The 23,043-nt window shown below is 41.1% G+C and overlaps 1 protein-coding gene across 18 annotated transcripts in view; it reads left to right on the top strand.

The window, feature by feature from the left end:
* The window catches only part of ALPK1 (alpha kinase 1), a 129,045-nt gene extending 112,010 nt beyond the window's left edge, over positions 1-17,035 (top strand). For 14 of the 18 annotated variants that reach the window (XM_025290294.3, XM_006046977.3, XM_006046976.3 and 11 more), the window contains 9 exons: positions 528-614; positions 1,565-1,641; positions 3,589-3,684; positions 5,453-5,557; positions 6,357-8,481; positions 10,608-10,761; positions 14,015-14,177; positions 14,567-14,753; positions 16,079-17,035. In XM_025290294.3, the coding sequence (XP_025146079.1) occupies positions 528-614; positions 1,565-1,641; positions 3,589-3,684; positions 5,453-5,557; positions 6,357-8,481; positions 10,608-10,761; positions 14,015-14,177; positions 14,567-14,753; positions 16,079-16,278 (3,194 nt within the window). In that variant the 3' untranslated portion in view covers positions 16,279-17,035. Of the gene's footprint in view, positions 1-527; positions 615-1,564; positions 1,642-3,588; positions 3,685-5,452; positions 5,558-6,356; positions 8,482-10,607; positions 10,762-10,902; positions 12,527-14,014; positions 14,178-14,566; positions 14,754-16,078 lie in introns of those variants that run through there. The other 4 variants (XM_025290297.2, XM_025290296.2, XM_025290299.2 and 1 more) reach the window with 3 other exon arrangements.
* Positions 17,036-23,043: the final 6,008 nt, after the last annotated feature.

The raw sequence follows: 23,043 nt of genomic DNA, 5'->3' as shown, positions 1-23,043 counted from the left end.
GCAGCAAGTAAGTGTGTGTGTGTGTGTGTGTGTGTGTGTGTGTGTGTGTGTGTGCACGCATGCAGGTGTTCAGTCATGTCTGACTGTTCATGACCCTGTGGACTGTAGCTCACCAGGCTCCTCTGTCTGTGAAACTTTCTAGGCAAGCATACTGGAGCAGGTAGCCTTTTCCTACTCCAGGGGATCTTCCTGGTCCAGGGATCGAACCCACATCTCTTGCATCTCCTGTATTGACAAGCGGATTCTTTACCACTGGCAAGAGTTGGCTGCTATTATAAGGAACACAAGCAGAGCCCAGTTGGTTATGGGGAGAGGTAGGGACCAAGCAGGAGTCAATTCCTGTGAAGGCTTGTAGGTTATAGCAAGGAGTTTAGACCTTATTCTATATACAGAGAAGAGACTATTTACCGAATCTATGTCACATGTGTTCATGAAGGCTTCCATGAACATAGTTTTATTTCACCAGGCTATTTCTTTAATAATTCAAGGTCAAAAATGTTTTTCTTTCCCCTTCTCTTTTATTGTAGGTACCTGGCTGTACAGAAATGAAAGCGACAAGGTCCTGGTGCAGTCAGTCTGCATACAGATAAGAGGGCAAATTCTGCAGAAGTTGGGTACAGTCATCCTCTCAAGTCTCATTTACCAAGTCTGGCTAAGAGATTTCACTGTGGGCTTTTCTCATTGGATCGGGTTGATATTGTTCCACTTCCCTTAGTTTCCGCATCAAAAAGAGACTGACACTTAAGATGCCAGGAATATTATGAGCATTAACAAAACAAAATAGTTTTCTGCTGAGTTTTGTTAAAGAAACTTGCGTTTCTATATTGTGACTTTTCTTGGTACTATTTCTGGCATCTGGCTGTCAGTTCAGCAGGACTCCATGTGATAAGTGACACTCTTATTCTAAACCTATGCTGGGCTTTCCAGATGGCGCTAGTGATAAAGAATCCACCTGCCAATGCAGGAGAGGCAAAAGGCACGAGGTCAGTCTCTGGGTCAGGAAGATCCCTGGAGTAGGGAATGTCAACCCACTCAGTATTCTTGCCTGGAAAATTCCATGGACAGAAGAACCTGGCAGGCCACATACAGTCCATGGGGCTGCAAAGAGTCAGATATGACTGAGTGCACACACACACCCTAATAACTTACCCATTTGTTCCTCAGGGGGTATTTCTGAGTTTTACTAGCAAAGCTTAGAGGACCTTAATTGTATTTTAAAATGCAAACTAATGTATTTGAAATTTTTAAACAGAAGATGGGTAATTGTTATCTTGAAAATAATGGAGATAATCACTTATATATTAATATAGTTCATATGTACACATGTGATATGCAATATTTCTTACTGTTTCCCTGTGAAAGGGAAAAATTATCTGTATTAAACCAACCGGAAAAGCAGATTGTTGTTTTTCTAGCAGGTTGCTATCTGCTCATTGCTGTCAATCTAGTCTAGTTGTAAATTTTTTTACAAAATGCAAAATCATCTTTCTGTATTAGTTTTTAAAAGTATTTTCTGACACAAGAGCACAGATACTAGCCATTTGTCCTGTCTCCTTTTTTGCAGGGATGTGGTATGAAGCAGCAGAGTTAATATGGGCCTCAATCATGGGATACCTGACACTTCCTCAGCCAGATAAAAAGGTTGTTTGTCTCGTGTTTATTTTCTCATTTCCTATATTTGCCTTTGGAAAGTTATTACCTTATGGCACAATTGAGTTTCTCATTTATCAATTTTATTGGTTATATTTTTGTTGATTCTTCTGGTTTATTGACTGCCAAAGGCTTTGACTGTGTGGATCACAACAAACTGTGGAAAATTCTGAAAGAGATGGGAATACCAGACCACCTGACCTGTCTCCTGAGAAATCTGTTTGCAGGTCAAGAAGCAACAGTTAGAACTGGACCTGGGACAACAGACTGGTTCCAAATCAGGAAAGGAGTACATCAAGGCTGTATATTGTCACCCTGCTTATTTAACTTATATGCAGAGTACATCATGAGAAACTGGGCTGGATGAAGCACAAGCTGGAATCAAGATTGCCGGGAGAAATATCAATAACCTCAGATATGCAGATGACACCACCCTTATGGCAGAAAGTGTAGAACTAAAGAGCCTCTTGATGAACGTGAAAGAGGAGAGTGAAAAAGTTGGCTTAAAACTCAACATTCAGAAAACTAAGATCATGGCATTCGGTCCCATCACTTCATGGAAAATAGATGGGGAAACCGTGGAAACAGTGTCAGACTTTATTTTGCGGGGCTCAAAAATCACTGCAGATGGTGACTGCAGCCATGAAATTAAAAGATGCTTGCTCCTTGGACGAAAAGTTATGACCAACCTAGACAACATATTAAAAAGCAGAGACGTTAATTTGCCTACAAAGGTCCATCTAGTCAAAGCTATGGTTTTTCCAGTAGTCATGTATGGATGTGAGGGTTGGATTATAAAGAAAGCTGAGTGCTGAAGAATTGATGCTTTTGAACTGTAGTGTTGGAGAAGAGTCTTGAGAGTCCCTTGGACTGCAAGGAGATCCAACCAGTCCATCCTAAAGGAGATCAGTCCTGGGTGTTCATTGGAAGGACTGATGCTGAAGCTGAGACTCCAATACTTTGGCCACCTGTTGCAAAGAACTGATTCATTGGAAAAGACCCTGATGCTGGGAAAGATTGAAGGCAGGAGGAGAAGGGGACGACAGAGGACAAGATTGTTGGATGGCATCACCAACTCAATGGACATGAGTTTGAGTAAACTCCAGGAGTTGGTGATGGACAGGGAAGCCTGGTGGGCTACAGTCCATGGGGTTGCAAAGAGTCAGACATAACTGAGCACAAGCATGAATGAACGACCAATAAGACCAGAAATATTTAAAAACTCCCTCTCTGTCTTGCCCATCCTTACTCACAACTAGACTCCTGGCATATATTTAGTGTTTCTCTATATATTTGCAACTGTCTGTTTGTATATTTATTCCTACTGATCCATTTATTTCTACTGGTATTGATTTTATTATATATTTAGCCTTTACCTCATTCCACAGCAAAGTTGGGATGGCTCAATTGCATTCTGTAAAATCATTCTCCTTTGGTTAGGTGGGAAAAGACCTCAGCCGTTTACATAGCATCTTTATTTGAGAAATTGAGAAGCAGCATTAGCTTTCCTTGATGTACTCATCCTCTGTGACTCTGCGAGAACATTCTCCTCGTTAACTGAAGCTTTGGGTTATACATTTCCCTGAACTCTGTTAGCAGCTCTGCTGCCTACAATCCTTTTAACAACACAAATGGAGTTGGGGGTGGGAACTCTTGCTTGGGTCAGTTCTTTATACCTAGCATTGTGGACAAGTTCATGTCGACGAGCAAGCAAAGCCCCGCTAAGAAATAGCTGAGTTTACATTATGCCCGTGTCCTCAGGATGTGATCATCTTTCAAGCCCAGTGACACCCAGTCAAGAAGTATCTTCAGAGTCATAATAACAAATGATAATAATCAGCAATGGTTCATATGGAGGGCCAATCGTTGACTTTGGGACTTGAGAGCAAGAATTGACTGTAAGTTCCTCATCTGTGTTTTCTTTGTATTTCCTTACAGGGCATTTCCACATCACTAGGTATATTGGCAGACATCTTCGTCTCCATGAGCAAGAAAGATTATGAAAAGTTTAAAAGCAATCCTGACATTAACCTGGTAATCATCACTTGGCAAAACTACGGGGCAGAGTGGCATCATCTACAAAACTGTCAGTGTTATTCTTGGTTAGTTCTCTCTCCAGGAGTCAGGGAGAGTATCTCCCTGTATCTCCCCTCACAGTATCTCATAGTATCTCCCCTCTTCGAGTGATGTGAACAAGCCTGAGAAACACTTCCTATGTTGTCCCATTTGGCTTTATTACCCCAGCATCTAGCACAGCACCAGACCTACAGAAGGTACTAGGGAAAAAAAAGAATGAATGAATGAAATCAAAGTGATAAATGCCTTGAACCCCATGATTTCCTTTCAGATTATCACAAAATTCAGTTTCTACACTTGAACTCTCTCAATGACAAAGTAAAAGGGTAATACCTTTAAGACTTTAATGACAGTCTGTTCAAATCAGGGCATCAGTTGCTTGTCCAGGCTCCTATCTGTAATAGTAATGATTATAAATATTTATTTATTGTTTTATAACTCAAGAAGTGTGTGTACATTTGTATGTGAGCCACACACACCACATCTACCTAGGCATAAGGTAGAGCAGAATGTGTCAGTCCCATTTTAGAGGAAAGTAAACTGAGGTCTAGAGAAACTAGGTAACCTCCGCAACCTGCACAGTCAGTAAGAAAGAGAACTGGGAGCAGAAACCAGGTCTCTGACCAGTTCAGAGCATTGCACAGACATTGACTGCTCTCCTGCACTGCACTCAAATCGACATTTTAATAGTATCATCAACATTGCCTTTTTTCAAATACCAAAACAACAATAGTAACTGTACTCAGTACTAATTAGTGTAGCATAAGAACACATATTGGAGAAGGCAATGGCAACCCACTGCAGTACTCTTGCCTGGAGAATCCCAGGGACGGGGGAGCCTGGTGGGCTGCCGTCTATGGGGTTGCACAGAGTCGGACACAACTGAAGTGACTTAGCAGCAGCAGCAGCAGCAGCAAAAATACGTATAGCTTGCTGCTTGTACTCTGAATCTTAGAAAAATGTTGCATTTGCTATCAGACAGACCAAAACACAGGAAAGGGGTTATGTTCTTTGTCCAGTCAAGTTATCTCTGAGGATTGTTTAAAATTGCAAACTGCCCTTCCGCCTTGGACCTCCTTGACCTCTTCTTACTGTATTTTTCTCTGGAACATTAATTGCCATCTCAAATATTACACACTTTACTTGTTTTGTGTGTTTTTGATCCTCTCCCCTTAATAGAAAACAAGCTCATTGCAGGCTCACTGTCTCCTCTCTCCTTCATGGCTAGAACAGCGCGTGGCACATGGGGATACTCAATACATATTTCTGGAATAAATGAATGAATCTTAATTGCTATGAAATTGTACATTAAAGCCTTCTTTGCCAAGAACAATGCATAAATCTTTAGTGAATCTGACTGCAAAACGCTCAGAGTTCTGTGAACAGAGGGCTGCACGATCCTCTGAAGAAACTAGTCTGAATTACTTTGCGTGGGCAGGCGCTGCGAATGTTGGCACATGTGAGGCTCTCTCTGTGGTGCGAGTTGGGGATGGATGGTGTATGGGTGTGGGGGAAAGGATGGTCAATGCCCTGGGGTCTTTACCCACTTACTCTTTCTTGGCACTGTTCTGAAATGGTTGTGGTGAGGCGCAGGGCACCCCTCAGAATCTTGAAAGAAAAGCAAAGGAATTTTATAGCCTGCCTTTTGCTAATGGATAAATAATTGTCAACAGTAACTCGGCCTCTTGTTTTCTCACAAGACACTTGGCCTCCTGTTCCCTTGCAGGGCTTGCTGAAGGAGTTTGACCACCACTTGCTGTCAGCCGCTGAAGCCTGCAAGCTGGCAGCTGCCTTCAGCCCCTACACGCCCCTGTTCGTGCTCACGGCTATGGTAAGCAGGGGATAGCCCCTCCTTGCTCCTCCCCCAGTGACAGACATCACCAGGGGGAGGGAAGAGTCTCACCTTAAGATAGGATTTGTGTGCATCATTAGATAATTGTGAGCAGACTTCATGTATGTAGAGGTCATATCAGTCAGAGCAGTGACATCCTGCTGATGGGGAGCTAAGTCACTGCAGCCAGGGGATATGATGTTATCTGCTATAGAACAAGGGTTCCCAAGCGTATCAGAATCACCTAAAAGCCCTTTCAAAATACATATTCTTGGGCTCTACCCTAAATCCACTACATGTAAAGGCCTGGGATTCTTACCCAGAAATCATTCATTATGGAATACCTCCCAGGTGATTCAAATCAACCAGAGGGAGTTGGAAGCCACAAGTCTATTGTTTTGACCATCAATAAACAAATTATGTGTTTGTATATAACAAAATTATTACGTCCGTGTCCCATGTATAGACTCTGTTTGCTGAAACTAACATTAGCAACAATGACAGCAATTTTATCATCTTTGATCAAAAGCATCAGGGCTACAGTAGAATGGAAGCTGAAGCTAATTTCTTACCTCTTTAGCCAACCAATCACATATGTCCCAGTCCCTCCTCCTGAGGCATCAAAAAGACCACAGGTCGTGACTCAATGCTTATGTATTTTTATTAGAATATCCATGGCACATGTTTTTTTTTTTTTAATACTATTTCTAATGACTGTCCTCCAGGAATGAAAACTTTTCCCTGATTCACTTCCAGTTTCTAATTCAGTGTCTGATTTTGTATCTGATGTTTTCCTCAGAATATCCGTGGCACGTGCCTCTTGTCATATAGTAGTTCTGAGGACTGTCCTCCAGGAATGAAAAATTCATATCTATATGAAGCCAAAGAAGCCTTTGAAATTGGCCTCCTCACCAAGAAACGTGATGAACCAGTTACTGGAAAACAGGAGCTCCATAGTTTTCTTAAAGCTGCTTTTGGTCTCACCACTGTGCACCAAAGACTCTATGGGGAGATGGAGACCGTCCAAACAGCAGGTCAGCTCTGTAGTGAAGCTATGGGAAAGCTGTATACTTTCAGCAATTCCTCCAGAAGTCAGGAGAGAGAAGCTGTCTCTCAGGAAATCATGTCTGTTATCACCCGGGTGAAGGAACAGTTACAAGTTCAAAGCTTCTCAAACTTAGATGACAAGTCTTACGTTCCAGAGGGATTCAAGCATGGGTTAGAGAAGCCCATCTTACATGGGCAAGTGGATTTCCCAAAAATCCTTGAAGCCTATTCACAGCACCACACTTCAGTGTGTGAACTATTTGAAAGCACTTGTGGGAACAACAAAAATAAACAGAAAGGTATGAAAACAGGAGTCTGTATCACGGATCTAAAGACAGAAACAAAAAACATAGATACCGTGAGTGCCACGGAGGACAAAGCACATTTTGAAAAAGGCAGGGTGATATCTTCCTCCCTAATGGTGATGAACAGTCAGGAGAAACTCAGGAGGGCGGAAAGGAGAAACTGGGCCAGTTCTGATGCATTTCGAGTCTCCGTGGATGAAGATGTGGAGACCGAAGCTGAGTCAACAGACCACAGCAATGGTGGGGGAGCTGTCCTGAACAAGTCTCTGAGTGACAGCCTGAGCTCCAGTTCTTGGAGCCAGTTATCAGGGTACAGATCTTCTACAAGCTGGGAGGAAGTGAATTATCATGTTGATGATATGTCCATCGGAAGAGAGCTGAGCAAGGAGGGGCATCTTGTGGACACGCAGTGTTCCACTGCCCTGTCAGACGAGCAGAAGGTGAATGGAGCGAGCAGAGTTGAGCACCCACTGTCTTCAGAGCTGCATGGTCTCTCTCTCCAGGTGCCCAGGGATGACAGTTTAGAGTCTTCTCAAAGTCAGCTGCACAAGTCCACGCCCTTGGCAACCTTCCCATCTCATAGCACAACAGGCACTTCATTGGCCTCTGGTGGAGGGTGGTTTAAAGGAGGCATGCAGGAAGTTGGAAATGTGGGGTCCAAAAATACTTCTGCTCATTCCAGATCCTCATTTTGTTCTGCTCCTTGGGCTTCTGATTCTGGTTGGCCTAAGAACATAGCCACATATCCTTCCATTCAAGAAGAAGAAACCTTTGAAACAATTGATGAGTTTCAAGAAATCAACGGTGATGCCAAGGATGGGGATGAAGAAGAGAAGAGAGAAGAAATCAAAGGAGGCACAGGTCCTCCATTTAAAGATAGCCCCTGCTGGGTTGACCCAGAAGGAAAAATAGCAGAAAGAGCAGGAGATGTTTCCGTAGGCTTCCACTCAGTCATGGACGAGTCTCTGGACAAAAGTTCCATGGTAGCATGTAACTCTTCCACTCCTCACTGGCTTGTTCAAAACCCTAACTCGGGAAAAAATGATCACTCAGTCAAAGAGCAGGGCATTGACCCTGATGCCTCCACGGTGGATGAGGAGAGCCCACTGCTGGGCAGCGCAGATGTTCACACCACGAGCACACGTGGCTCCCCTAGACCGTGCACTTGGAAGCAGCCACACATTCAGGGAGCCCAGATCCCCAGTTCCTCAGTAAGCAGAAAGACTTCCACCCCTGTCCTCAGCGAGGACTGTACTACCACAGAGGAAGCAAGTGAACCTGGAAGGCTGCTAAACTGCAGCCAGAACTCCAGCTTATCCTCATCTTGGTGGATGAAATCACCAGCAATCTCCAGTGGTTCTTCTGAGGGAGAAAATCCATGGTCTTTTCTGAATTCCAGTGGAAGTTCTTTTGTTTCATTGCCAGGAATGACAAAGCAGGCGGTCCTTGAGGCCCGCACCCTGCAGCCTGATGACTTTGAAAAACTCTTGGCAGGGGTGAGGCATGATTGGCTGTTCCAGAGACTGGAGCATACAGGCGTTTTTAAATCCAGCCAACTCCACGGAGCACATAGTAAGTACACCCTTTCAGGAAGCATCTCTGTATGTTAAGGGCCTTCTGATGTTTCTGTTCTGTGGATCACTTAAAGCTCGTGAAAGATATAAACAGCTGTGATGCTTTGTGAGTACACAGAGAAAGATGTAGTTCAGGGGCCTTCTTCACTCTGTGTGTGATAGACTCTAAAGGTTGCAAAGAATAGAGGCTCACTCAGGCTGCCTCAAACATTAGACATTTGCTACATAGGCAGTAAGGGAGGATCTTACAGACCATGGGAGCAGTCATCAGTCAGGGTTTGAAACAGCTCTGGATGCCATATATACTCACTATCTATCTCCTGTGTCGATTCTCATTGCCACAGCTGGTTTTTCTGTTTCCCATTCAAAACCCCAGGGAATGGAGTTTGACCTAGTTACACATCATCCTCCTAGTAGGCACGCGTCATGTTCACGCCTATGCTGAGTGGTTTCTTGCCAGGCACTGCGTTGATCATGTGCATTTAGCAGCTGCTTCCTGCCTCAGGAACAACGCAAGGAAGCCTGAGCTGGGGCCACCCAGCAGTCAGTGTGTCTAACACAGCTTAGAAGTGGTGGAGAAGACAAAAGAAGGTTCTTCTCTTAGCCCAGAGGATCACATGGTAATATCCTCCAAGGTACTGAAGAATTATTTGAATGAGGAAAAAAACTATTGCAAAATGCCTTTCAGAGGAAACAAGCTATGTGGACTGCTAAGCACTGGATGCTAAATAGTAGTTCTCAACACTGGTGCCACGTGAGAATCTCCCAAGAGGCTTTTTAGCTCTTTAAAAGTTCCAGTACCTCACCCCAGAGATTTCAGTCTCGTGTGTCTATGGTGTGGGTCCAGGCATCTGTATTTTTTAAGAGCTCCCCAGTGATTTTTTGTATAAATGTTAAGAACTTCTGCCTCAAAGTATTTCAGTGTTTTTCCTGCCACCTTGAAGTCAGACTAAAAGATCAAGTTGTGGCCAAAAGAAGCAAAATTTTCTAATAATAGGGTTTCCCTGCTTACTGTGCGTTTATGCAGTTTCAAAGGCACATTTCTGAGAGGTAGCGGCTTCATTGTTTGGTCTGTGTTCCATTTTATGGGTGAAAAAGCACATGGGAGGATGCAAGCCCCAAAGTTGAAGAAACTGGACAAGTTGTGCATCCTCTCCTCGCATCTTCCCTTCGCTCATGCCCTTTCTACATGTGTACATGCAGCTCACCTTCATTTCCTTCCCCAGCTTCTCGGAGTCACCCAGCCCTGAGCATCATCTCTCCACAGCCTCAGTCGTCTCCTTCCTCCCCACCCCAAAGCTGTAGGCTTATCTCACTTTAAGTGTTCTCTTCTCCTGAGTCTCCTGTTCATTTATTCATTGCCACACCTAGTCACTGGAGGTCCGTGTTCACTTTATTTTAACTTGGGTCTCAAAATGTTGCATTTCTTCCTTAGGGTTCTTGTTGGTCTTCCCCCTCAAAGAGATCCTTTCTTGCTTGCGCTGGTCTTCCTTTCTTTAAGGTGAAAACAACCCTTATTTATTCCTCTTTATCTTTTTCAGTTGCGTTTTCATCTTTGTACAGTAGCTATTTTTCTCAGTAATTCCTGGAGTTTCCCAACTTAAAATATGTAAGAAAAAATCAGGTTGAACTTTCATATGTAATCTAGGATCCCTGGAGTGGCCAGGAACTTTTGGAGTAAAATTATTCAACTTATTTCTATCTATGTGATCTCACATAGGTCGCAGCCTCTTTTATTTGAGATTCCCAGATAATCAGAAGAAGATGGATTCACATGTCACTTGTTCTAAGATGGTCTCTGGGCTTTTGCTGTTTGAAAAGCCCTTTTGTTTTTCATTACTTCCATACAGAAGCTTTGGCCGTAATAACCTTGCCATCACAAACAAGAGATTTTGTGAAATCAAAGGCAATTTTTATTGTAATTTCTCAAACTTTGCCTTTTTATTGTACTTCACTAACTTTTAGTAATAGTCATAGAACAGGATAAAATTTGAGAAAATATATTAAAAAGTTGAATATTTCAAATGAACACAGATTGGTACCTGTGTTACAATTCATCTTCTCCGTGCATTGCAAGATCTTTTTGAAAAATAAGGTCAGTATTCATCTTATCTTTTATTCAAGGTGCTCTTTTGCTAAAATATTCCAAGAAATCTGAACTGTGGACAGCCCAAGAAACTGTTGTATATTTGGGGGACTACCTACATGTGGCAAAGAAAGGCAGACAAAGAAATGCATTTTGGGTACATCATCTTCATCAGGAAGAAACTCTGGGCAGGTATTGCTTGAAAACATATATAATAATGTATAATGGCTTGATTTGTCCCCTCTGTTAAGTAATTATTTATGAGACTATAAAAGGGCTAGGAAAAGTGGCTAAATGTTTTCTAATTCAGCTCCTTTTCCTCTTCCTCATTAGCTAATTAATAACAGTTACCATAGATGGTTGGATGGCATCACCGATTCAACAGACATGAACTTGGACAAACTCCAGGAGATGGTGAGGGACAGGGAGGCCTAGTGTGCTGTAGTCCATGGGGTCACAAAGAATCAGGCATGACTTAGCGACTGAGCAACAACCACCATAGATAGAGAACCCACATTATGTCAGCCATTGGGCTGGATGTTTTATATACATGATTTTAAACCCCTTGGAGAACATTAACCCCATGGTACAGATAAGAAAAACATAGTTTCTTGCCATATGACAAGTCAAAGAGTCTTGAACACTCTCATTGAAAATGCTGGCAAAAAAGGCTAGGTAAACCATGCAAGCCACACTTCTGATTAAATGAGTGAGCCTGGAAGAAAAGGCACAAAATTCCTGAGGCCAGTAATGAAATATATTTAGGGATATAAGTGAATGCTGAATCCTTAAGACACTTCTCTGTAGAGGTTTTGGGCAGGGGTGGGATGAGTGATAAAAGTTACGCATGAAAGGGGATGAGTGGAGAGACCACTGATACAAAGCATTGACTCAGGAATGGCTATATCCTCCAAAACAAAAACAAAGGTTTATTTAAAAAATGCCATGTCACTGAAGCAAATAACCTAGAAAGATTTTTTGCTTGGCCTTAATTCTTGATGACAACTTTAAGCAAAAACTCAGCTGCAAATTAGTGATCACAGGTGGTCCTCGTTTGGTATAAGGCCTAACTTTATACCATATGTATATTTTAAAGAACCTATGGAGCAAGACTTTTAAAGTAGACCTTACTCTTTTCCCAAATCCAAAAATTGTAAGAAATAAATAGGAAGAGGAAAAAAAAGAAATCGGGAAATTCTTAAGTAGTAGAAATACATTTCTTGAAAAGGATGTATGATAATAACAATAGTAAACATGTACATTTCATGCGCCTGGCCCCTGTTTTAAGTCATTTATATACTAACTTAATCAATCCTCACAAAACCCGATGAAGTAGGTACTATTGTTATCCCCATCTTACAGATGAGGGAGCCGAGACACAGAAATGTTAAGAAACCTCCCCAAGTTCGCACATCAAAGTGGTGGAGCCAGGTGATACAGGTATCATTGTGTCCCCCCCCACCCCAAATACAAGTTGAAGTTGTAACCCTAAGTAACTTAGACTGTGATCTTATTTGGAAATGAAGTCACTGCAGATGTAATTAATTAGGATGAGCTCAAGCTGGAGTAGGGTAGGCCCAGAATCCACTATGACTGGTATCCTTATAAAAGAGAGGAAATGTGGAGATAGACACACACAGGAAGGATGCATGTGAAAATTGTAGCTATGTGGCCACCAAGCCAGAACCATCTGGAAAAGTTGACAGTCTGGAAAAGCTCCTTCTCTTGCGTCTTCAGAGGGAGCATGACTCTGCTGACATCTTGACCTTGGACTTGTAGACTCTAGAACTATGAGGAATCAATTGCTTAAGCCACCCAGTTTGGGCACTTTGTTACAGCAGTCTTAAGCAACTAACACACCAGGATACGTGATTGGAGGATCTGAGATGGGATATAAAAGAGAGAAGAGACATGGAAAATGGAGCAAGAGGGTCTAACATACATCTGATCAGAAAAAGATAACAGAGCAAATAGGAAAGAACTATTATTTTAATAAATCATTTCTGATAGTTTTCCAAAATTGCCCAGATATATTCATCTTTAAATACAGGAATCACAGTGAACCCTGGATAGTATAAAAAGTGTTGTACATATATTAGGTGATGATAGAAAGCAAGTATTTGTAGAGATGAAGTAATCACAAAAGGAAGGGGGAGAGGAAGGCTTCTGATTGATCTGTTGACCTGTATAAGGTCATGTTGCAGGCAGTGAAAGATCTGGTTCCAGAGTCCATGTGTTTTCCAGTATCCTGGCTGGCTTTCTTGACTTACCCACGTCTGGTGAACTGCTACAACAAACTGACACTTTCTCGTATGAGCAGAAAATAAATCGGTATCACCCCTGGGTCGATGTATTCAGGGTTCTCCAGAAACGCAAAACCAATAAGTTGTATATGTGTGTGTGTGTGTGTGTGTGTGTGTGCGCGCGTGTGTGTGTATGCTGTGCTGTACTTAGTCACTCAGTTGTGTGCAACTCTTTGTGACTCCATAGACTACAGCCAGGCTCCTCTGTCCATGGGGATTCTCCAGGCAAGAATACTGGAGTGGGTTGCCATACCCTCCTCCAGAGGATCTTCCCAACCCAGGGATTGAACCTAGGTCTCCCACATTTCAGGCAGTTTCTTTACCATCTGAGCCACCAGGGAAGCCCAAGAATACTGGAGTGGGTAACCTATCCCTTCTCCAGGGGATCTTCACGACCCAGGAATCAAACCAGGGTCTCCCGCATTGCAGAAGGATTCTTTACCAGCTGAGCTACCAGGGAAGCCCGTGTGTGTGTGTGTGTATACAGAGATTTATTATTAGGAGTTGACTCACATAATTATGGATGCTTTCAAGTTTCAGCATCTACTGTTGACTGGATATTCAGGAGAGCTGACGATATATATAGTTCCAGCCCAAAGACCAGCGGGATTGAGACCCAGGAGGAGATGATGTTTCATTTCAAGTCCAAAAGCAGGAAAATACCAGTGTCCTGGGTCAGAGGCAGTCAGCAAGAAAAATTCTCTTTCACTTGAAATAAGCTCAGCCTTCTGTTCCATTTGGCCCTTCAGCTGATTGGCTGAGGCTCACCCGCACTAAGGAGGACAATATTCTTTACTCAGTCTATTGATGTAAATGTTAGACTCATCCAAAACACCCTCGCAGAAACACTGTGAATAGTGTTTGACCAAATATTTGGGCATCCCATGGTCAAATTGAGATGACACATAAACTTAATAATTTATGTTATTAAGTTTATGTTACCAACAGCTAGTATGAATTGTGTTCCATTGTTCAGGTGGCTCTTACAAAATTATCTGAGTCATGAGATAAGATAATATTAACTAAGATAGAGAAAAAGTAATATCTTTCAAGCATTTTTGCATCTCTTTCTTAGGCTCTTCTCTCTTACTCTAGAGTAAGATCACTTTGCATTTCTTGCTGTGGCTTTTCTGCATTCACAGATATGTCGGGAAAGAATATAAGGAGCAAAAGGGGCTCTGGCACCACTTCACTGATGTGGAGAGGCAGATGACCGCACAGCACTACGTGACAGAATTTAACAAGAGACTTTACGAGCAGAAGATTCACACGCAGATATTCTACATACCGTCCTCAGTATTGCTGGTAAGATTAAAGAAATCAGGAGTATGATTAAACAGGTCTAGAAATATATTTGGGGGCTTCCCAGGTGGCAGAGTGGTAAAGAATCCACCTGCCAATGCAGGAGACTTGGGTTCGATTCCTGGGTCGGGAAGATCCCCTGGAAAAGGAAATGGCAACACACTCCAGTATTCTTGCCTGGAGAATCCCATGGACAGAGGAGTCTGGTGGGCTGAAGTCCATGGGGTCGCAAAAGAGTTGGACATGACTTAGTGCCAGAACAACAACCGTGCTCCTAAGTGGCAAAGCCTGAGTTCAAAGGCTGAGATCTACTGACCTCAAAGTGAGATCTACTGACCTCAAAACCCACGGCTTTCACCATTGTTATACTGTCTCCTCTTCCTATTTTTCAGATTTTAGAAGGCAAGACAATAAAAGGATGTGTCAGCGTGGAACCTTACATGCTAGGGGAATTTGTAAAATTATCAAATAACACAAAAGTGGTGAAAACAGAATACAAAGCCACAGAATACGGCTTGGCGTATGGCCACTTTTCTTATGAATTTTCCAATCATAGAGATGTTGTGGTTGATTTACAAGGTATGTGAAACTGGGAATTATTTTTTGCTTTAGTATTATTTACATGTTAATGTGAGGTTTTATAACTAGCTTTGCTAGTCATTATTTAATAGGTTGTTTAGTGCACAGGCTACTATTTGAAATTAATCAGTCTTGCTGTATATAGCAAATGACGGATGGGAAAAATTTCTAAAGCTTCTACAAGTGTCTAAGGGCATCAGATAATCAATGAGAAGATCTGGCTCACATTTTGTTGGACTTAATTCTAGAGCCAATCCATAACAGTTTTCTTTTTTAATTTTACTCAGGTGGATTTGGGTGATGCAGGTTTCTTAGGATTGTGTGTTTTACTATGTCACAGTCTTCTCACACTTTCTTTGCTCTAGCCCTTTACCTTCACTATAGGTGTGATATTGAGTTTCATAACTGGGATCATTATGAAATAGCAAGCTGTATACCTAAATCTAGCTTCCTTTAAAATCTGCATTAATATGTAAATTTTGTTTCAATTTGGTATTTTATCTAACAGAATTATTAGCCATCATTCTGTACTTTATTTAAATGATAAATGAGTTTTGTTATGATTATTTCTAATAATAATCCTCCAAGATTTTTCTATCCCCCATCCACTGCATTTATCATCACTCTGTATTATGTATTTTGCTTACTTATATCATTTATTGATCTTCACATGAACGTGACACTGAATACAGAGATTTTTTTCCTAACTTGTTCACAAAACACAATAGTGTTTTGTACAGTGTGTACACTCAATAAATATTTGTTAAATGAACAGAGGAATGCATGAATTGATGAGCAAGGCATTAAAGAAACTTCTGAATCATGAAAGAAAAATATTCAATGTGATTTAATAATTGTACTAAGTGCATGCTATTGCTAATTCCTTGAAAATTGGTTGTCTGGGCATGTCATATTTGACAAATTTAATTACCCAATATTCAGTTCTTCTTAGACCAGTAATTGGAATATGCCACACCAGATCCCTTAGCAGAAATTTATTAATCATCAACCATAAGGCTTCCCTTGTGGCTCAGCTGGTGAAGAATCCACCTGCAGTGTGGGAGACCTGGGTTCAGTCCCTGAGTTGGGAAGATCCCCTGGAGAAGGGAAAGGCTACCCACTCCAGTATTCTGGCCTGGAGAATTCCATGAACTATATAGCCCATGGGGTCACAAGGTGTTGGACACGACTGAGCGACTTTCACACAATAGCATGACCAAGTTACCAAATGTCCATTTCACTGTATGTATATTATATTTTTTCTGAAACACTTTGCTGAAATTTATAGAGGATTTAATTCTTAGACATATTTATTTCTTTTTTAGGTTGGGTGACTGGAAATGGAAAAGGGCTCATCTACCTCACAGATCCCCAGATTCACTCTGTTGATCAGAAAGATGTCACTACCAATTTTGGAAAGAAAGGAATTTTCTACTTCTTTAATAACCAGCATGTGGAATGTAATGAAATATGCCATCGTCTTTCTTTGACAAGACCTTCGATTGAGAAACCAAACAATTCATAGACTGTCTGGAGTGGTAATGACCACTCAGTGTTGCTCACCAATGCTGGGCTCTCCTCTCCTTCCAGACACACAAATTACGGCACAGCCTGGTCCTTGGGTTCAGGTGGGGCCATGGGACTGGTTCTAGCCTATAATTTCTAAGAGGAATTGAAGAGTATCTTCTTCAGACCGATATTTAATTACCAGTGCAACACTCTACAGAGTCTCCCTCTGCACAATTGCCAAGAATACATCAGAAGTCCCGCAATGAGAAGAACACAGCAAAGAGCTCCAGTTGACCCACGATGAACATGAAGCACATATCAGAAATAAGCTTTTCTAGCTGAAGCCATCGAGATTTGGGGACGTTAGTCATTATCCATCAAGACTGATACTTTTAGCATTTTTCTCATTGATTTAGGAATTCTTTATAGATATATATTAAAGAATTCAGGGGCTTCCCTGGTAGCTCAGCGGTTAAAGCGTCTGCCTAGAATACGGGAGACATTAAAGAATTCAGGCCTTTGTAGTATGCATTCCAATTTTTTGTCTTTTGACTTTGTAAGAAACTTTTTTTTCCATGCAGAATTTGTTTTATACAGGTGAATTCATCAGTCTTTTATGGTTTCTAGGTTATATGTCATCCATAGAGCTTCACTACTCTGAATTTTGTTGTTTTTTCTTTTATTTTTTAATATCTATTTGTTTTTAATTGATTGATAATTGCTTTATAATATTGGGTTGATTTCTGTCATACATAAATATGAATTAACCATGCTGCTGCTAAGTTGCTTCAGTCGTGTCCGACTCTGTGTGACCCCATAGACAGCACCCCACCAGGCTCCCCCATCCCTTGGATCCTCCAGGCAAGAACACTGGAGTGGGTTGCCATTTCCTTCTCCAATGCATGAAAGTGAAAAGTGAAAGTGAAGTCACTCAGTCGTGTCCGACCCTCAGCAACCCCATGGACTGCAGCCCACCAGGTTCCTCCGTCCATGGGATTTTCCAGGCAAGAGTACTGGAATGGGGTGCCATTTCCTTCTTTAGAATTAACGATAGGTGTACATATGTCCCCTCTCTCTTGAGTCTCCCTCCCACCTCCTGCCATTTCCACCCTGTCTAGGTTATTACAGAGCCCCAGTTTGAGTTCTGTGAATCATACGGCAAATTCCCATTGCTACCTATTCACGTATGTTAGTATATGTGCATCCAGGCTACTCTCTGCATTTTTCTCACCTTCTCCATCTTCTCCCCGACTCTTGTCCATAAGTCTGTTCTCCATGTCTGGGATTTTGTTGTTTTTAACCCTTCATATTTTCTTCTAGTACCTTTACACTTGCAGGAGGTGTGAGGGAGATGGCCACCACAGTCCGCCCTTGGCCCACACAGATGTGCTGCTTCACACAGGTTTGGAGAGCAGTGCTTCCATGATCTTGCTGAAGTTTACAAAAGAGATGGATAAGATACTCCCTCACTGTACTTAGTCTTTGGGACTGCACCTGGTACACACTCTCTCCTTCCTCCACTATTCATTCTCAACTTGTCTTATCTATCACCTCAACAAATCTTAGTGCCTTATCTAGTGATGTAACTCAGACCCACGTGCATGAATGTCCTGAGTTCTGAATTCTAGGTAGGTGCGCCTTTCTCAGTTTGAGGTTCCTGCACATGTCTGTTCACAGTGCAGCTAGCGCTGCTGAGAGCCATTGGGTTCTCTTGCTGTGAACACAGCTGACGGGCACCTCCAGCCTGCCTCACTGGACCCACCACTGTGTGCCCTCAGCCAGTGCCTGAGTGAGAGATGGGTGCCAGGCTCAGAATGCTTCTGACAGGTGATGCACAAAACCTTCCCATTGGCCAGACCAAAACTCTCTCAGAGCTCTGCTGTAATCTCTGCTGTGCCTTCTCCTCTGCTTGCCCTCTCCTCGCACAGTGCCAGACCTCCATCGTGGTCTCCCTACATGCTCCTGTTCTCACTCATTTACACTTTACAGTCATTTCTCTCAATAAATACCTTGTATGTTTTATATTCCTTCTCGGCATTTGCTTCTTGAAAAACCCAAACTTAACTAAACTTTATTAAAGAAAATTTAAAAATTTTATCCTATTAACAAAATAAAGGGGGAAATTTGTCATTTCAAAGATGCAGAAAAAATTTTTTAATAAAGTTGAAAATCAATTTATGGTTTAAAAAAGCTCTTTGCAAATTAGATGAAATTAGACATAAAGATAAACTTCCTGAATCTGAAAAAAGGTATTTTAACTTTTCTTTTGAACAGCAATATCATAATTAATAGTGAAACACTTAAAAGTTTTCATCTGAGAAAGGGAGCAAGCAAATGTGCTTACTATCCCAACCCTATCCACATCTGGAAAAATCAGAATATATATATATATAAATATATACATACATATATATAGTCTCTGCCCCTGATTCCTGGCACAGAGCTCTTAAATCCCTTGGAATTTACTGATAGGCTGGTCTCTTGTTATGAGGTGACTCTATACCTCTATAATAAATCAATAATAAAATAACATTTTGGGGACAATTTGGGATTTCTTAGTTTGTGTTGAGTATTAAATAAAAGTTAATGAAGTGATGTATTTTAAAAATACAAAAGCCAAAGAGAAGTGGAGAAATGAAAGAAGCTTGGCTCTTTCTTGATAGTGTTGAAGCAAGGAGAAGGGTATATAAGAATTCATTACACTAATCTTTCCCCTTTTATATATATTTTTAAACCTCAAAAATTTTTTTAAATGTGAGATCATATAAAGGAAAAAATATCAAGAAAAATCCAATATATGTTGGACTGAGTAATTCTACTTCTACAAACCTCTAATGAGGAAATAAACAGAAATGTGAACAAATGTTTATATACAAGTGAGTCTATCATAACTTTGCTTATGATAGTAACAAAGAAACAATTTTTCAACAGCAGAGAAATCATTTTATATATTTAATTTATCCATATGACTATTATTCATTTGTTTAAATTGTATATTTTTAATGTAAATATTTAATTACATACAAACTTTGAAGTAAAAAAGCAATCTCTAAAGCAGCATTATAGTATTGATCATAATTTCAGCACATATATGTATGTAAATAGAAAAAACAATATATATATAACACATGGAAATCTTCATTGTGTTTTTCCCTGGCTAGTGAATTCATGGTAGGGAATTTTATTTTCTTCTCGTCTATTTTTTCCAAGCTTTCTGCAATAAGCATGTATTACTTATTACCAAAAAATAGTATTTAATGAGAAATTCAAATGATTCTCTTTTTCAGTATAAAATCCACAGTTGGACGATCACACAGTGCTTTCTCCTTTAGCCCAATGCTACTCCCAGTCTTGTGATACGCTCTTTCGGAACACCGAGCTGCTTAGCATGTCAGTTTGTAATCCACCCTGCCTCCTTCCACCCCAGCACGAAGACGCTTCATGACTTGATAAGTGTTTTCATGCTTTTCTTATACCGACGGGGACAATTGCCCCCTATATCTTCTTATCCTTGAACACTCAACTCAACCAACACCTCCTTCAGAAAATCCTCCCTGATATCCATCATCCTCGTTCCCTCCCTTTCCACCAGCTTGCTGACTTACCCCTCTGTGACCTCCGCAAATAGCCATACAACTATCACTGCGCAGGCTCAGTTATCATGGAAGCTAATACACTCTTGTGTCATATCACCCACACTATAGGTAAATTATAATTATCTGTTATATTATTTATGTTTTGCTACATGACAAATTACCCCAAAACGTAGAGGCTAACAACCGCATTTATCTACCATCTCAAAGTTACTCAAGATGAAAAATTGGCGAGTGGCCCTGCTGAGTAGTGCTGACTCGAAATCCCTCCTGAGCCTGCTGTCAAACGTCGTGAGACTGCAGTCACCTCAAAGTGTGACTGGGACTAGAGGGTCTGCTCCCAGGCTCTCTCCTGTGACTCTTGGCAAGAAGCCTCTTCCTTGATGGCCATTGGCCAGAGGCCTTATCTTCACCACATGGGCCTGTCCATATGACAACATTGCAGCTGGCTTAAGCCAGAGCAAAAAGTCCAAGGGTGAGAGAAACAGAAGTCATAGGTCTTTTATAACCTAGCTTCAGAAGCGACAGACCATCACTTTCATATTCTATTAGTCACACAGACAAGCCCTGGTACCGTGTGGGAGGAGGTCAAAGGGCATGACCAGCCAGGGGCAGGAGTCGCTTGGAGGCCAGTTCGAAGGTGACTCTGTCTCACTGGCCTAAACTGAGTCTTGGGCCCCTTTGTATCCCTCACCGCACACTTGGGTATTATAGAGTCTGCTTAACAGTTGATGCTGGAGAAGGCTATGGGACCCCACTCCAGTACTCTTGCCTGGAAAATCCCATGAACAGCGGAGCCGGGTAGGCTGCAGTCCATGGGGTCGCTAAGAGTCGGACACGACTGAGCGGCTTCCCTTCCCTAACAGTTGATAGTTCATTTTTATTTAAATAAGTGAATAAATGAATGAGACATCACTGTCAATTCTATGTATTTTCTATGCTCAGTAAGTGCTTACTAGATAACTACCTCTTGCTACAATAAGGCAAGAGGCAATAATAATCGATGTCTTAATTACAGAAGAAAAGAACATCTGAGCTCTCCAGCCTTCAGAAGGCCGTTCTCCAATAAGGTGAGTTGTAGGTAGGTAAGTTGATGGACAGAAGGATGGGGAAAGTTGGAAGGAAAGAAAGGCACAATTCCTTCCAATCCTACCTCTCTGTTTATAAGGAAAATTATTTAGCTTCATTCTGTTTACCTTTTTCTAACTTCTTTCCCCCATTCTTTAATTTCTCATAGCAAAGTCGACATTAGGAAATTTTCAAGTAATTTTTAGAAAATTTCCATTATAATTTTTCTAAATCAAACTAAATAATTTTCATTATACTCTCCTGTGTATTTGTGAATGTTGTGAAATGACAATATTTTAAAAGCTGAGTTTGAGGGGTTGAGTTCAATGTAAGGAGACTTAATTTCTGTCCCTTCAGACATCAAAAATGTCAGACTTTTAATACTGTCTTTCAGCACTGCTATTGTTTTGAAGATGATGCTTGTTCTGTGCAGTTTGGATATACAGATGTCCTCTGCCTGAACAGTTCAGTAGAAACTAGGTGTAAAGTGTAAGAAGCCAGAGAGAGTGAGAGAGAAAAAAAAATAAATCTCTTTATTATGGTGCATAAACCTTCAGTGTGAGGGAGCTTTGCAGCTGCACAAGGAGAAAAATGCATTCAAAACTATAATGCCAGTGTGAATAATCCTTTCTCGAATGCTGCTTGCAGACTGCCTCAGCTTTGTCAGGTGAACTTGAACTAAGCCATCGGATTGGCCCCATTCCTATTGCACACCCTGTCTATCACCCCAGGGCATTCACCGTCTTGACTGTTGTTTAAAGAGAGCAAGCAATCCATCATTGAACCAGGGAGTCACTTTCTCATAGAAAAGTAAAATCAGCATGTGACACTACTCAGCCCTAGTGTTTTGCAGATTAAAATGATACATGGCAACTCACGTGTTCCTAGGAAGATTAAGTCAGTTATCTTGTTCCGCTGCCCAGACAAAAGAATTCCCCTCAAACAGTGAGTGGAAGCTTTACAGAAACTGAAAAAGTTGGGCTCAACTATACAGTGGTAAAACAAAATTTAGCAAGAAGATAGAAACAAGAATGTTACTTCACATGTAGGCAACTTCCCTGCAAAAGATGGTACAAAGAAGAAGCCATCCTGAACAGGGGAGCTATTAAATCTTTGTACAAGCCTCTGCTGTTTGAGGTGCCAATTTTATTACCAGAAATAGATACACAATTTATTGTCTGACTGCCTTAGCAATTGATTTAAATACAGTGAAATAAATGAGCAGCCGCTGGCCCTGGGGCAGTTAGCTTCCTAAGAGTAGGTTACAATCCTGTAGCTACAGTATCCAGTTATTAACACTGTTTTTCCATTGTGTGATCTACACAGTGATAAAATTTTTAATGAATCTCACACAGAAATGAGTTCACAATGGAAGGCTGGGATTATAGTCTTTGGTTCACCACGCTGCGGCCAGTATTTATTGTATTACAGAAAGCAGATTTTTAAATATTTGAATCTATAATGGTTATATTTGTTTTTAAAAGTAATTTTCAAAAGGAAGAAAACTAGAGTAAGTATCAAACTGTCTGAGATTAAGTAAGTACATTAATTAAAGTCATCATAAGAAAAATTCATTTCTCTCTAATTGAATTTGTTAACTTAAAATAATATTAAAGTTTAGTTTGTGTTCTGCCATTTAGGCCTTACACTGAAAATGACACATGAATTCTGTTTACTTTTAGGTCCTCATGAATTTTGGGCAACACTCTTGTTAGAAATGTCTGTTTTCACATTTTGCCTATACTTTGCCACACCAGATTTTCTTAAATGGTACAGACCATTTTCCTAGTCAAAAGGGTTTCAAATCAAAGAATGCCCTGTTTTGTAACTTTTAACTAGATTTTCAAACGTTACTTACTTAGTAACCATCTATATGTTCTATACATGTTCTGCAAGAACAGATGATCGTGCTAGAGAATATATGTTTTCTCCGCCAAAGACAAACACCCGATTTAACCTTCTTTTCCTACACAAATCACCAAAGAGGAGAGGGACTATTTAAACACTTTTGTTAGACATTTGACATGGTCTTTTCCAAATAACAGAAGGACCCACAGAGCCTGGCTTTGAAGGGCCGTGTTCCCAACATGTTTTCAATAGGGAACATTCTCTCCGGGCTG

This window comes from Bubalus bubalis, chromosome 7 (assembly GCF_019923935.1).
Source record: "Bubalus bubalis isolate 160015118507 breed Murrah chromosome 7, NDDB_SH_1, whole genome shotgun sequence".
NCBI lineage: Eukaryota > Metazoa > Chordata > Mammalia > Artiodactyla > Bovidae > Bubalus > Bubalus bubalis.
Note: the sequence above shows the minus strand (reverse complement) of the source record. Positions and strands in the feature narration are given on the sequence as shown.